Here is a 17290-nt window from a genome sequence, read left to right as displayed (position 1 = left end):
CCAACACCTAGAAAATGGCAAAACCACTCCAAAGTGACTCAAAAAAACGTTGAGTTTCCGAATATAATTAGAAATCAAATTCAATTAAAGGTTAGGTTAAATGTCCTGCACATGAGTTTTTAGAATGAAATTTCAGTGTTATATGTCCTAATACTATAATTTCACACTTAAAATATTTTTATTTTATAATATTCCATAGTAATGTCCATTTATGAACTTTTATTAAAATATAGGAGCAATAGAATAGACTAATTAATACTACACATGGTAGTTGAGTAGCGTCCAGTGTCTAACATGAGTTTTTTGTTTTGGTGAATTTCTCCAGAAAGGAAAGAATGAAGAAAGGAGAGGAAGAAAAACAATAAAGTGGCCATAATCATGATACATTTATATAATATGTTAGTAAATGTTTCCAAATGTTAAGAATAATTTTGACAAGGAAATTCATAAATATGTTTATGTGATAAAAATACAGAAAAAAAAATCACATGGAATAATAGCTCTTAACCTCTATAAAACATTATAATTTGTCTTTATTCCATATAGATTTTAAATGTCTATTAACTACCATGTTGTGATAGTTCGTTAGGTGCACATGACACAGAAATAAAATAATAAAAAAGTGAGGTGTCTACAAATCAGTAAAATATAAGTTCACATTAATGTGTAATATAAAGCACATACACATGTGCTCAGTTGCTAAGTCATGTCTGACTCTTTGAGAACACGTAGTCTATACTCTGCCAGGTTCCTCTGTCCACAGAATTTTCCAGGCAAGAATACTGGACTGAGTTGCCATTTCCTTCTGTGGGGGATCTTTCCATTCCAAGAATTGAACCCACATCCCCTGTGTCTCCTACACTGGCAATGGATGTTTTATCATAGAGCCACCTGGGAAGCCCATAATATAAGGTAGTAAGTAATAAAACAATAAGCCCAGGATGCTCTAAGTTCAGTTGTAGTAAAAATTTAAGCTGCATTTTTAAAAAACCTTATCTCCATGAAGACAGCATTTAGTTCCAAGGCTAATTTATACACCAGAATGTTCCTTTATCCATTATGAAAATTTCACCCTTGACATTTTTTACAATTACTTGAAGGCAAGTGGAATCTAGAATTGCCAAAACTGATTGGTTTACCTTGTATTTGCATTTCCTATACTGAGGTGAATACATCTGAAAATCATTTGGGGATATATTTTTAAAAACATAATATGCAGCTTTAGTTTTTATAAACTGTGTCCAGCTTATGGTCAAATAATTTATCTATTCCAGTGAAGTACTTTCTATAATGAACTGAACAGTTTTATTGGGGAATTCCAAGTCTAGTCTATGTTCATAAAAAGTAAATGGAGAAACAAAGGAATCTGAAACAGCATAAAATGCAATCTGGTAGATCATATCAACCACTGGATAAAAGTGAGAAAATAAATTGGTTTTGGGGTCTTTCCTGAAACACAAGTGCAATTATTTATATGCAAATAAATGAATAATTGCTCCATAAAGTAATAAAACTTTTTTTTTTAAACCAGATATCAGAACAATGATGTTTTAAACATTAAGGAGGTTTATTTTTACAAACTCTTTTCTCCAGACATAAGTGTAGGTAGAAAAGACTGGCTCATAATTATTCAATAAATATTCACAGAACATTGTTTCAAGTGATTTACAGTAATAGAATACAGCAAAAGTAGAGTAGAGGAAGTTCTGAGCCTTGTCTTCAAAAACATCTGAAGCTTCTGCCCTCAATCTCCTGAAATCCTACCCTAAGAATAAATATGAAGTATTTCCCCCACTTCACAGGTTGCCTTTTCTTTGTGTTGATGGTTTCCTTTGCTCTGCAGAAACTCTTTTAAAGCCTCACTTGTTTATTTGTGCTTTTAGTATTGAATTGAAAAAGCCCATTACTAAGATTAATGTCAAGTTTACCCACTATGTGTTCTTCTAGTTTTTAGTTGTGTCTCACATTCAACTTGTCTTTAATTATTTTCAAGTTGATTTTTGTGTTTGATGTAAGACAGGGATTCAGTCTTGCATATAGCTATCCATTTTGCCTGACACCAGAAGGGAATGGCAAACCACAACAGTATTCTTGCCCGGAGAATCCCATGGACAGAGGAGCCTGGTGGGTTACAGTGCTTGGGGTCACAAAGAGTTGGAAAGGACTGAGTGACTAACATCAGTTCAGTTCAGTCTCTCTGTCGTGTCCGACTCTTTGCGACCCCATGAATCGCAGCACTCCAGGCCTCCCTGTCCATCACCAGCTCCCGGAGATCACTCAGACTCACGTCCATCAAGTCAGTGATGCCATCCAGCCATCTCAGCCTCTGTCGTCCCCTTCTCCTTCTGCCCCCAACCCCTCCCACCATCAGAGTCTTTTCCAATGAGTCAACTCTTCGCATGAGGTGGTCAAAGTACTGGAGTTTCAGCTTTAGCATCATTCCTTCCAAAGAAATCCCAGGGCTGATCTCCTTCAGAATGGACTGGTTGGATCTCCTTGCACTCCAAGGGACTCTGAAGAGTCTTCTCCAACACCACAGTTCAAAAGCATCAATTCTTTGGCACTCAGCCTTCTTCACAGTCCAGCTCTCACATCTATACATGACCAGTGGAAAAACCATAGCCTTGACTAGACGGACCTTTGTTGGCAAAGTAATGTCTCTGCTTATACTTTCCCTCACTATATATTCTTTGTCCTTTTGTCAACAATTCATCAACCATATATGAATGGGTACTTCTGAGCTCTTTATTCTGTTCCATTGATCTGTGTCTGTTTTTATGCCAATGCTGTACCGTTTTTATCACTACAGCCTTATAATATGGTTTGAAGTCAGGAGTGTGATGCCTCTACATTTATTCTTTTTCATGACTGCTTTGGCTATTTGGAGCCTCTTGAGGATCAATACAAATTTTAGGATTGCTTTTTTCTATTTCTATGGAAAACAATATTGAGGTTTTCATAGGGATTTTGTTAAATCTGTAGATTACTTTAGGAAGTATGGACATTTTAATAAAATTCTTACAATCTGTGAAAATGGAATACTTTTCTATTTATTTGGTCTCCTTCAATTTCTTTCTTCAATATCTTATAATTTTCATTGTACAGATCTTTGACTTCCTCTAGTATATTTACTCCTAAATATTTTATTCTTTTTGATGTTATTTTAAATGGAAGTATTTTCTTAATTTCTCTTTATAATGTAAAATGAATGACATTCTGAGCCATAAATTCTGATGTGGTTTGTTACAAAAGAAAAGCTAACTGATAGAGAAGAAAAGTTATGAGAAGGAAGTTAAGAAGGAAATTTTTCTCCAATATATGATTCATCACTTGTCCTGTGTAATTGTTCATATTCACTCTGACCTACCATGTGGAATTGTAATGTCAGCTTCACTTTACTGAAATTATCTGATCCTGAAGTTATGCCCCAGGGTAATAATTTTAAAATGGCTATAGAATCCTGGAAGATATCCAGGTGAAGCTCCCAAGATATTTGGGCAGAACTAAATCAGTTCCCCAACAAGCAGCACAATAAAATAAGCACAGCTGGTGTCTCTTCTTGTTGCTTTGCAACAAAGAACGCAGCTGCAAATGGAAATAGGTCTGGGGTTTAGAGATTGGAAGGGGACAAAAAAACATGAAAAGGATTAGAGATGTTTTACTACATCTACGAAGACAAGGGACCTTATAGAATATAAGGGTCATGTGGTAAAATTTCATATCCTCTCCTTACATGCCAAATTAAGTTTTAGTACTCCACTGAATTAGAGTTCATAAATATCATATTCATAATTTTATAAAATATTTTGTTCTCCCTCCAATGAACTGAAAACAGTTATTCCTAAAATGTGTTACAATTTTAAAATGCTTTCAAGTAAGGTTTATTAGCATACAGAAGAGAATAGGTAGAAATTTATTTATTTCCTTATAGATAAATTTCTGTGAAAAACAAAGATGTAAAATTTATTTCCAAGATTGTGATTTCGTATGGTTTTCTTTGAAATAATTTCTATATATAAAGCATATTTTAAATTTAAGGTGATTACAATGCAACAAAATTAATGCTTTAAACTTTGTACTAAAATCTTCTGATTCCAGGTAAAATTAAGACCAGAACTGCAAAAATGTGGGTATACTTACATAAAAAAGAGACAAATGTATGTGTTTTTTTTTTTTTTAAAGAGATTTACCAATACACACAATTAAAAAAAAGACCCTTACTAATTTTGTGATAATAATATATGCTATTGTAACATCACTAAATATCTTAAAACAGATGCCATTCCATCTGAGAGTGGCAATGCCATTTACAAATAAGATTTATCCATTCTCTCTTGATTTCCCAAAGTCACACATGAACCTGAACATTGACTCCAAAAACAAGAAGTTTCATCTCAGGTTTTTTTCCCTCTTTATTTGCAATGACAATCAGTAATATTAACTTTTCATCATTTCATATTTTTAGGACTCAGTTCTGAGCAACTAGACTTTTAATAAACTTATAGAAAATCAAATTAAAAAGTGCTTCTATAGAATAATGGATTGGAGATGGTAAAATCATCAAGACTGGAATGATAATAAACCACATACCACAGAAAAAAAGAACAAAAAATATGTTAAATGTATACTGATAAAATGTATACAAGCCTCATCATAGTCCTCTCAGGTTACATTTTCCCTCTATGGTATTATAATGTCATTCTGTCCACATAAGTTCATTTTGTTGAAGGCAACCACATTTTTAGCTAAGTTTAAGAGAAAGCAAAATGATAGCCAATAGCTTACTAGACACCGATTATAATCCAAAGGGTCTTTTTTAAATCAATGCTATAAAAACAGGCTTTTTTTTTTTAAATGACAGCCACAATGACTCTCATGCAACCACACTGTTACTCTTTCTATAAGCACAAATACTTTAACTTTACGCAGTGGTTTTCCTTGCTATTTTCATAAAGGTATCTATTCAAATATGACAGTTAACATCTAAACATGAAAACTGCTTACCCGGCAGAAAGAATTGGTTTCGGTCACAAGTATATAGCATGAGAGAGAAGGAAATGGCAACCCGCTCCAGTGTTCTTGCTTGGAGAATCACAGGGACAGGGGAGCCTGGTGGGCTGCCGTCTATGGGGCCGCACAGAGTCAGACATGACTGAAGTGACTTAGCAGCAGCAGCAGCAGCATATAGCATGAGCATTTTAACACTATGGGATTTTCTTTGACAAGTATTATTTTTAATAAGTATTTCTCCCATTCATGTTTCTACTTTTAAATTGTTTTATTATTTTCTCTTGCATGTTTCTTGGGAGAGTGATTCTCAGCTGTGAGCAATTTTGGCCTCCAGAGATCTTCAAGCAATATCTGAAGACATCACAATATGGCAGCAAGAGGAGAGATGCTATTGGAATCTAACCAGTAGAGAGACCAGGGATACTGCTAAACATCCTGCAATGCACAGGACAGTCCCCCACAACAAAGAATTATCCAGTCCAAAATGTTAGTATTGGCAATGCTGAAAAACTCTGTTTTGGAAGGATATGATTCCCTAGATAATAGTTGAAATTACGTGGTGTATGTAAATGCAAGAGATAAAGAAAAACCTTATATTAGAACATGCATCAAAAAGCACTTCAGTTTATTTTGCATCTTTATTAAAACACCTAGAATGTCAAGACTTTGTCTGCTGATTATTACTCACTGACAAGACATATATAACCAAATCATGCTTTTCTCACAGGCAATACAACACAGCAATTACTGGGAGGGCTCCACAATATTTCTTAGCACTGTTGATCTACAAGAAACAACAATCTGATAAAAACGTGCACGCATGAGAAGTCCCTGGAGCTGCTTTCTCTTGCTTCCTCTGTTTTCTCAGAGCACATTTTGCAAAGCTCTACAGGGAACTCATCCGTTTTATGATGATTCTGCTTATTTCTCCTTAACCACACAGATACACACACATACTCAAACTCTAAGCTATACAATTCTGCTTATATAGAAGAGAGAGGAATGTTTTTCATGATGTGTCCTTTATGCAAAATGCATTTATTTTTTCTCCTCACCTAAGCCAAAAAAACCCCAAAAAGTCCATGTTTTATATAAGATTCAGAGTATATCTTCTCTGTCTGCAAGCAGGGCTCTCAGTCCAACTGTACTGTTCCTCTATTTTTTGCTTATCAAATGCCATATTGAAAATTTGTTTACACATCTGCAACCTGCTCAAATGTAGGCACTTGTCTTTTTTTTTTTTTTTTTACTGTTTTATTACTAGCCCATATCACAGTTCTAAGCATACTGAGTTCCTTCCCTCTTTCTCCTTTGCAGAATAATTAGACAACTTAAAGAATAAAGTATTTTTTAAGGACTGGATGATCCAAAACTCAGTTAATGTGCATATGGTAAAACCAATGATCTTATTAGGCACCTTCTATTGTGAAAATTTTGTTGTCAACTATCCCACTCTTGTAAGCTATTATTAGTATTGGAAATTGATATAGCTTTAAATGTGAATGCTATTACTTTTTATGATCATATATCACTTTTTATTATTTCATAAATAACATATATATATATATATATATCAGTTTAATAAAGAAGAATCATGACATACTTCTGTTATACCAAATGAAACTGCAGCCTTTTTTAGAAGGAATTGCTTTCACCGATGTGTGTGGTCTCCATATGTTTCTATGTGTGCCTTCATATTCAGGAACACATATTCATTAAAAAAAAAAAAGGATGCTATTTCACACAGATTTCTGAAAATATTCTCACTAAAATACTCTGGATCTTTGAATGTCAGCATACACAGTTTAAATTCATTCATTTTAAGCCTGCCTAGGGTATCACTATATGAAGAATAATTTGAGAACTTCACTATAAGTATATTTTCTACTTTTCACCTCTGTGAACAATACTACAACATATGACTTTAGATATCAATGTCAGTATATCTATAAAAGAGTCTTCTATAATAAACTTATGTTCTTTTAAAAATTTTGATAGATATTGCCAAACTACCCTCCAAAAAACTATGGAAATCAACATTTCTGCTAATAGTTCTGCACACTAATAATTTTGTGAATTATCAAATTTGCATACTGGATAGGCAAACACTGCTTTCTCTTTCTCCTTTGTGGTTTTTAAATTCCTAGTGAAATTTGAAATGTTTTAATACAATTAACATTAATTTTCCTATGAATCTCCTGCTAATGTAATTTCCCCATGCTCATTTGATTGTAGTGCATTTTTCTTATTATTGAAACAGTTCCTTTTATTATACTCAGTTGCTCATTCGTGTCTGACTCTGTGTGACCCAATGGACTGTAGCCCACCAGACTCTTCTGTCCATGGGGATTCTCCAAGCAAGAATACTAAAGTGGGTTGCCATGTCCTCCTCCAGGGGATCTTCCCAAGCCAGGGACCGAACCCAGTTCTCCCACATTATAGGGGAATTCTTTACCTTCTGAGATACCAGGAAAGCCTGAAACAGTTTCTTATGTAAGGAAAATTAGTACTTTGTCTGCCTTATGTGTTTGTATTTTAGTTTATTATCTTTCATCTTATTAAACATAATTATTTGATATATTTATTTTCAACTGTTTATTCATTTAAATTCATATCTTATTTCTTACTATTGGATTCATATCTTACATTAAAAATCCTTCATCACATTTGTTTGTTTTACTTTTAAGTGGTTGCATTTTTATAAGCATATTGAATGTTTCAGTTTTATATACCTTAATTGCGGATTTATTTACCATTTATATTGTTCTTAAGTGTTGGGGAAAACACTGTTTCACATCACCAAACACTGTAACCATACCTGATCTGAACTCCACTCCTTAGCTTAGTTCATACAGATATTTTCCACTCCAGAAAGTGGCCCTGGACTAGTCCATTCACCTCACTGTCCACACCATCTGGGTTATCAAGGTTTTTCAGCTACCTGGAGCTTTTTCTTTCTCCACACTATTTCTTTCTCCACACTGTCTCTGATGCATGTATTTTGCGGTTGTGAGAGGGATTTGTATTAAAAAAGCATTTCCTTATTGGACCCCCTAGGGATTAGATTCTGGTATAAATTAATAGCTATTCCTTTATTTCCAGGCAATATGGGATGAATTTTCCTTTGTATGGTATGTTGATGTTTAGTCGGTAAGTTGTGTGTGATTCTTTGTAACCCCATGGACTGTAGGCTCCTCTCTCCATGGGATTTCCCAGGCAAGTATACTGGAGTGGGTTGCCATTTTCTTCTCTATGTGATGTTCTCAACCCAGGGATTGTAACCATCACAAAATGCTATCTCTTGAACAAGAGGAACATTATAATAATATCAAATCTATTCCAATGAATTAAGGGGACCCTTACCTTTGGCCCAGTAAACTGTATGGATCCTGGAATATACTTTTCCTTGTTATAATTATTCCACAAATAGCTTGATCTAGATTTTGTGTTTTTTTAACTGTATTGAAAATGGGAACTCAAAAGCTGAAGCTTAGACATCTCTTCCATTTGCACTTCTTACTAACCCTGTGATCTTGGGAAAATTAATTAATTCTATATTATTAGTTTTATCCTCTGTAAAACAAGAATAATTTGTAATGCTGACCTCAAGATGATACAAGCATGGGATTATTATGAACGACATACAATGTCAGATACATAGTAAGTGCTCAATAAATATTCCTTGGAGTTGTTTTCAATGATCCTTATCATAACTGCTGTGGTCTCATGTGGTCTCATACTTCAACAAACTTAACTGGATATTTTATAGTAATCAACTTTTGATTTTCTGCAAATCTCAAAGTCAGCATTCAAAACCTCAATCTCTTTTGATCCACTGATCAAAACTTTATGGAGCCAATCAGTTCTGTAGTTGATCAGAAGCAAGATATAGTTATCTGAAATCAACTATTAGCTTCACCACTGCTAAGTCACTTCAGTTGTGTCCAAATCTGTGCGACCCCATAGACAGAAGCCCACCAGGCTTCCCCATCCCTGGGATTCTCCAGGCAAGAACACTGGAGTGGGGTGACATTTCCTTCTCCAATGCATGAAAGTGAAAAGTGAAAGTGAAGTCGCTCTGTCATGTCTGACCCTCAGCGACCCCATGGACTGCAGCCTTCCAGGCTCCTCTGTCCATGGGATTCTCCAGGCAAGAACACTGGAGTGGGGTGCCATTGCCTTCTCCACCACAGACAGAAAGAAAACTGCTGCCCCAGCAAAATCATCTAGCATGACAATTATACAAGTAGAGATGGTAAACAGGAATGATTTTATGTATCATCCCCAAATCAAGCAACTTAATACAACTATATTGTATTAACAACATCACTGTTGTTCTGTGATGCTACAATCTTTCTTGCCATTCCTTTGTATTCAGTATTAGATTCAATTCTTTGGTTACTGCGCTGTGTGCTGTGTGCTGTGCTTAGTTGCTCAGTTGGGTCTGACTCTTTGCAACACCATGGACTGCAGCCTGCCAGGCTCCTGGCTTCAGGTTAAAACCGAGAATTTGTCTGAGTACCAATTCAGACTGAATACAGCTGCGTGCATCTGAAATCCAACTCGGTAACATAAAAAGACGAGATTTACTTTCCTAAGGAAGCTCTTGGGATTCACAGACCAGGTCTGGAGCATCAGTTCTGAGATGGATCATCCTTCCGGGCCCTTTTATCTTTCTGATCCATCTCACTTAGCAACAGGCTTTCATCTTTATGGTTTCAAGTGGCTGCTGTATTTTGAGACCACATCTGCTTTAGGCAACAAGGAAAATGGCAATGGGTAAAATATCCGTGCCAGGTGTGTCTTTTTGGCAGAAAGCCTGTGTCTTTCCTGAAAGTTCCACCTACTGGCCTCCACTTAACATCCTACTATTTAGAATTACATCACATGGTCATTTTTAGGTGAAAAAAAATTGTAATAAGTGAACATTTAATTCTGAATAGTGTCAACCTGAGCAAACTATAGGGAAAGAGAGGCTGAATAGTAGATAACTAACATCATTTACCTACAGGGAAGAAGCATGATTCTATTGTTTGTGTCAAATGGCATATTGTTTAAATTTTCATTTTTAATTAGAGGATAATTACTTTATAATATTGTGATGGTTTCTGCCATACATCAACATTAGTCAGCATCAGGTATTCATATGTCCGCTACCTCTTGAACCTCCCTCCTACTTCCCTCCCCATCCCACTCTTCTAGTTTGTTGAAGAGTACCAGCTTTGGGTGCCCAGCGTCAAACAGCAAATCCCCACTGACTATTTTACATATGACAATATGTATGTTTCAATGCTATTCTCTCAAATCACCCTACCCTCTCCTTGCAGCAAAGGCCATATCTATCAAGAGAATTAGAGAACAACACTATCTTCTAATCACTCTTCCTGCCTCCAAGCTCATTCCTTAAAACCTCTTACATTAGAGACTGGCAAACTTTTCCTATAATAAGCAACACAGGAAATGTTTCAGGCTCTGTGAGCCATAATGTTAGCTGCAACTATAGCTCTGCTACCACAGTACCTAGACTATCATAGGCAAGATCTACATGAATGGGTACAGATTTGTTCTAGTAAAATTTTGTTTACAAAAACAGACAGTGAGAACCTACTGTATAGCACAGGGGAAAAAAAAAAAAAGGTAGAATCTGTTTGGAAAACATATATTAAATTAATCTTAAAAATGCATTCCAATATACATTAGGTACACACACATACTATTTGATTTCATTTTTATGAGGTACCTAGAATTGTCAAATTCATAGACTCAGAAAGTACATTGGTAGATGCCAGGGGCTGGGTGCAGGAGTCAGGCAGGCAAATGGGGAATTAGTGTCTAATGAGGACACAGTTCCAGTTTTGCCTCTGTGCTCCGTCTTGTCTGACTCTTTGTGATCCCCAAGACTGTAGCCCTCCAGGCTCCTCTGTCCATAGGGTTTCCAAGGCAAGAATACTGGAGGCGGCTGTCATTTCCCCCTCCAGCGGATCTTCCCCACTCAGGGATTGAACCCTCGTTTCTCATGTCTCTTGCATTGCGAGGTGTGCATTCTTTACCACTGAGCCACCTGGGAAGCCCCACGTTCCAGTTTAGGAAGGTAATAAAGTCAAGGGATGCATGATGGTGAGTGCTGCACAACGATGTGACTGCACTTATTGCCTCTGAACTGTACAATTAAATATGGTTATAATAGTATGTTTTATATTATGTGACTTTTACCACAACAAAATAGAAAAAAAACAAAAAACCAGCAGCCTGGATTTGTGTCCACTGTCATGGTTTGCTGGTCCCTCTTGTACCATATTACTAGCTATTTTGTGGTTATTTGTGTATTTTTTATTTCTAAAATCAAAGGCAGTGCAAATATCCCTTATTCTTAGCCCACAATGTAAAGCAAATTCTTTACTATGCTAACATCCATATCACTTTCTATATGTTCATATTACAGTGTGCAATAGATGCTATTATGATGTTTTATGTGTTTATTTTTCCACGATGAGTTCAAAAACACACACATACACACACAATATGATTTCCAATATTCAGCCTATAGCTTGCCAGACTGTTTCACCAGAAATCACGCCTGGACCCACAGTACAAGACAGACTGAAAGCCTACTCTGCTTTGTCCTTTTTCTCCAGTACTTTCAGACATTAAATTTTCTCCTTCAACAAGGCTTGTCTCTGTAAAAGAACTTAAAAATATAGTTGATCTTGGAACAATTTGGGGATTTAAGACACCAACTTCCCTCCTGCAGTCAAAATGCATATGTGACTTGTTACAGTTGGCCCTCGTATAGAAGGTTCCTATAAGGGGACTCGCACAGTTCACACCTGTGTCGCTCAAGGGTCAGCTATACTAGTATTGCCCATTTCTACCCTTCTGTCTGAGTCTTAGATGAGGGCTGAAATGTTTTGGCTTGCTCCTAAGTCCTTCAGCCTTAGATGCAATGATTTCTTTAGGCTTCATGATTCCTAAAAGCCCAGTATCACTCAACATGCTCTCATGTACTCACTTAGCTTTAACTGTGTTCACACATAGGTATATAGTTTAGATTGCACTTATAATAACTTTTTTCTCCCCTTATTATTTTCTTTGGCTTTTTGATCTCTGTTTTGATTGATTTCAACTATTTTCTATGTCAACTATTTTCCCAAGCATTTCTCTAGATAAAGTTGGAGGATGATACAGACTACCCTGGTGAGTCAATGGTTAAAACTTCACACTTCCAGTGCAGGAGACGTGGGTTTGATCCCTGGTCAGGGAACTAAGATCTCCTATGCTGTGTGGTGCCGCCAAAGAAATTCTTAAAAAGGTAGAAGGATGATATACTTTCTGGATTCCTTTCTAAATATTTCTTTCATGCTAACAGATATATCATGTTTTTGATTGAGTGAAGGATTTGGTGTTCTGCCTTTTCTCTGAAGGCTGACAATGGTATTAAATTATTAACCACAATCCAGTATTTCAAGTGACAAATATGATGTGAAAATATCTTTTCCTAGTAAGTAACTTTTAAAAATCTGAAGTCTATACCATTTTTTCTTCATTCATAGGCTTTAGGAAAACTTTTCCAGCATCCAACTAAGTTTGATGCTTTTCCAATTAATCCTTCCTGCAATTCAGAAAGTTTATTCAAGTTGTAAATTCTGTATATTCTACACCTAGATGTTTTTAAAAAAATGTTACTGTTCCTCTCCTTCATCTGCTGTTTCTTGCATTCTGGGAATATATGTTATTCCCACACTATGTGTATTTAATATATCCTCTAAGTCTCATCTATTTCTCACAATTTCCATATATTTGTATTTTTGTTCTCTGATTTTTAGCTCCTTCTTCCAGTCTTGGAAGTTCTTAAGTTCCAGGAAAACAATTTGGGTCTTATCACTGACACTATGTGCCTCAATGTGCATATTGATTTTCTGTTGTTTACTTATTGTAGAAAACATGGCTTTTAGGAATCTCTCTGCAGTGTCCTTAAAACAAGAGTGCTCTGATTACCTAGTGTTGAGTACTATTTTTTGGTAATGACTTCTGTGCCTGTTTTCTTTGGTGCTTTGCCTCCCAGAGTGATGGTCAGTTTCCAGGGTGCTCCCTGGGGTTCTTATGTGGCCCCTGGCAATACCTTATCAGTGACTCTCACAAGTGATGGAGTCACAGAGCTCTTTGCTTCTGTAAGGAGATGATCGGCAAATGTGCTGTCAGTCCCTTGACAAGGTTCCAGAAGAAAGTCTCTTCTGGAGTTTTTACACAAATTTTCACCTGCCAGAAATAATGGTGTTGAGTCTCTTAGCTTTGTGTGTGTGTGTTGTGGGGGCGGGGGAGGTGGGGGCGAGGTATTCCTTGCGGCTTGTGGGATCTTAACTCACCAACCAGCAACTGAACTTAAGCTCTTGGTAATTAAAGTGTGGAGTTCTAATGATTGTACCACCAGGGAATTCTCTTCAACTTTCTTAAGAGACCGAGGAGCCTGAGTGTCTTCGGGGCCTTTCCACTGGCTGTCTCAGACTAGACCCTGCATTCTACTCTGGTCTCTGGGGAGTCCATTTGGCAATTGCTTTCTCCCTGGAGATTCTGTTTAAGAAGGAAAACTGAGTCTCTCTTTCTAAACTGATTCCCTCACAACTTAAGGAGCTATCTGCTTATCTCAGGAGAATTAAAATAGACTGGATTTGGGAAAACAAAAGAAATTGCAATCTCCTATTAAAAACCTTATATATATGAGACAAAGGATGTTAACAAAACATATTGCATTAACCATTTCAAAACAGATGTAAGTTAAGCCATGTTGTTCATCTTCAATTCATAAGTGCCGCATTATCAATTATATCACAATAAAACTGTATTTTCAAAATTTATATATATCCATTTGTACAGAGTGATTTGGTTAGTGACTATAATAACCTAATTCAATACCCATATATATAAACTTAAGTATATAAAACATGTACTCAAAATATATTTTCTAAATCCAAACTTAGGGCCTTGCAGAGGTAATGAAAATATTTTCATCATAGTTGAACTTTATTTTAATTATATTTAGGAAATTCATCTTAGATAAAAATAAAATAAAATAGCTAGGTTTTAGAAATCACCAGAAGATTGGAAATCTCTATCATGACTTATCAAATACAGTGTAGGCTCTATATTCAGGAGAGACTGGGGTCAATTTCTTCATGGCAATTCAGAAAAGAACTTGGGAAAATCACTTACATACTGTATATCAGTTTGTATAGCTTTAATGTGGCATTTAAAATATTTCACATGGTTATCATATATTTTAAAATAAAGGATGCAAATGCTTAAGGGTTTCTGCAAATTTTGTTGATTAATGTAACTATTGCTTGGACTATCAGTCCTATTATAATTTAATCATAACTTGAAAGTTGAAAACACATAGCAATAGATTTCCAACATTCTACTGTATGTGTTGACACAAACTGTCACTAATTGTGTTGGTATGGTAAAAAAAAAAAAAATTACACCAATTAAGCAAGAATTGCAAGTATTTTATCATGTATGAATGGTTTTTCCTTGAGATCAAGTTGTTACTTACACTAACAACTCCAGAAATTTGTTTTAATAAATACTAGGACAGCTAGCAGAAATATTCCTGAAAACTTTAGGCTATAGGCAATTATTAAAATATTTGGAATTTCTTCAAATTTCTTCACACCCCCCAAATATTTAAATATTAGTCTTCAAAATATTATTTTATATCTTCAAAAATATATTAACTTCCAAAATATAAAAATGATTTATCTTACCCATATCCGACATTTCAGGCACAGTTACAATGTATGGTCCATCTGTGAACTTTGGAGCATTGTCATTGATGTCTTGCACTTTGATGATAAACTCAGATTCAGGCTCAAGGGGCTTGTTTGTTCGTCTGTCAATAGCCTGTGCGTGAAGTACATAGTGGGTCTTCTGCTCCCTGTCTAGGCTTTTTGTTGAGTGGATGTCGCCAGTGGTATCATCAATGATAAAAATAGTCCCAGCACCTTCTCCAGTAAGGATGTACTTGACAGACCCATCACCTTTGTCAGAATTGGAGTGCAGCTGTAGACAAAGACGGAAAAATTTAAGATAATATTATATTCCAACCTTAAATGGTGTTCTCTGAAAATTGCCTATCTATAATTTAATACTTAGTTTGGTTATGACCATTTTCTTCTCTCCAATGTCCCAGGTGTTGCTAAAATCATGTTTATCTGCAGTTTTTCTCTACTTGGTATAAATAGGGATATTTTATTATGTTCTAAGAGATTTAATTATTGAAGAAAAATTAATGAGCAATACTTATTAAAAGCATAACCCTTGCTGTCATTATACTAAATCAATGTTTTGTTACCTATACAGAATAAAATTGTAAAAGAAACTACCAGTAAATCACAGTTGTCTTCCCTATTTCCACAGGGAATTAAAAAAAAAACAAAACTAAGAATTAACTGCTTGCCATTATATTTCAATATTAAAATTTTAAAAATACTACAGTAAAATTTGAGATTCAAATTATTTATTAAAATTTCCACAAAATTGACACTTATTTATTACAGGAATGTTAATTTTATAATTTGGAAAAACAAATATCTTCCAGATTGCTAAATTAAAAAAAAAAAAAAAAAAAAACCTTGTGATGGAATATTCTCTTTCTTGAAAAATTATGAAACTTTACACTCTAAATGGCAATATAGATTTAATCAGTAAGTAGGCCCTGATTTTTAATTGAGATACACTAATAAATCTCACTTGTAAAACTAAAATGATTGAATTTTGTTTGAATAGACATTATAGGAGTAATATTTCAGCAGAGGTCTTCAATAAGAAATATATTGTACATTAAGATAATTTAAAAACTTTTTATCATTTAAATATTAGCAAATGCTTTTAAACTGCATATAATTCACACAATGAATTATAACATCAAAGTTCAGTTAATATTTCTATGAATAGCATTGCTATATTTCTAGCTGAGAACATCCACAGTATTTTCTTAAATCTCAAACACATACTTGAAAAATTGTTTCTCCCAAGAGATCTGAACAGTTATCCTTCACACGAAACCTTTTTGGTCACATAACCACAACTACTCACCTTTGCACATTTCTGACACTCTGAAACACTGAAAATATATAACCTTGTTCACATAGCATTTTGGTTTCTAGCCAAGGTAAAAAATTTCAAGGTTTATGTTAAAGTCTCTGAACTCTTAGAAGACATTTTTAAAGATAAAATATAGAAAAAAGATAATATAAGGAAAGGACTATTTCAACGGGAAAATGAAGGGGTCCGAAACATAAATAACAGTACATCAGGAAAAACTGTACTTATTTCTTGAAAACACATAAGACATAATTAGGGATAAAATTTTGATAGGCATCACTCAGATTCAACAAATTAAATACTTTCCAAACTGATTTTTTTGGAGTTTTTCTAAAAAGGAATAAAACTACATTAGCAGAATATAAAAAACACAGCTTTCAAAGATTCACACTTCATTAGTAAATTAACTACTAAAAGAAGCAGTAGAATGAGTTGTGTGGAGACAGTTGTAGGCATGCATGAAAATGAATTTATTCATTTATTTATATCTCCTTACATCATTTTAGCACCTACAAGAAGAGATTTAACATTTATGCAACAGACGTCTACAAAATATCGATTGAGCAGTCTGTTTCATATTCTCCAATTTTGCATTTATCCATGATGAAAACACAGCAAAGTAAAGGACCAAATTCTCTGAACAAACGTTTTTAAAACCTTTTCTGGAACATGCATGTTATTAAATTAACCAAAAGGTGAAGTCATTTTAGTAGCTATTGCTATATTCTGTATGGATTATAAATCTATATATAATAAATATGACTAATTAAAAACACTGACAGAAACAGTTAAACCTTCTAACAACTAACTATTGAAAGATATGACAATGGTGAAAATTGACTCTTGAGGATATTATCATATACTATTACATTTTTAGAGTGGCTAATTTGAAATTATTTAGTTTTGGATGAAAGGATCACACTGCAGTTAACTATATGTATTTTTTGAATAGGCATATGGATATAGACCAGCAACAGAAGTATGTAAAAGTAGTAAAGTTGTCAATCTAAAGCATCTGTTAAAATTTTATATGCTCTATGCTTTATATGGATTATGATAAATTATTCAATTAAAGATAAATGCCAGCAAATTTATGGCTTTAGATTTTAACACTTGAATCTAACTCCACATTTTTAAAGTTTTGAGAATTAACATAGCACTTAGCATAAGTGTTTCAGAA

The 17290-nt window shown here is 34.7% G+C and overlaps 1 protein-coding gene across 5 annotated transcripts in view; it reads right to left on the bottom strand.

Moving 5' to 3' along the window:
* Positions 1 to 17290, bottom strand: part of CDH18 (cadherin 18) — a 590306-nt gene that overhangs the window by 286505 nt on the left and 286511 nt on the right. For all 5 annotated transcript variants that reach the window (XM_061393836.1, XM_061393835.1, XM_061393834.1 and 2 more), the window contains exon 3: positions 14772 to 15066. In XM_061393836.1, coding sequence (XP_061249820.1) covers positions 14772 to 15066 — 295 coding nt within the window. The remainder of the gene's footprint in view (positions 1 to 14771; positions 15067 to 17290) is intronic.

Source organism: Bos javanicus, chromosome 20, assembly GCF_032452875.1.
Source record: "Bos javanicus breed banteng chromosome 20, ARS-OSU_banteng_1.0, whole genome shotgun sequence".
Classification (NCBI taxonomy): domain Eukaryota; kingdom Metazoa; phylum Chordata; class Mammalia; order Artiodactyla; family Bovidae; genus Bos; species Bos javanicus.
Note: the sequence above shows the minus strand (reverse complement) of the source record. Positions and strands in the feature narration are given on the sequence as shown.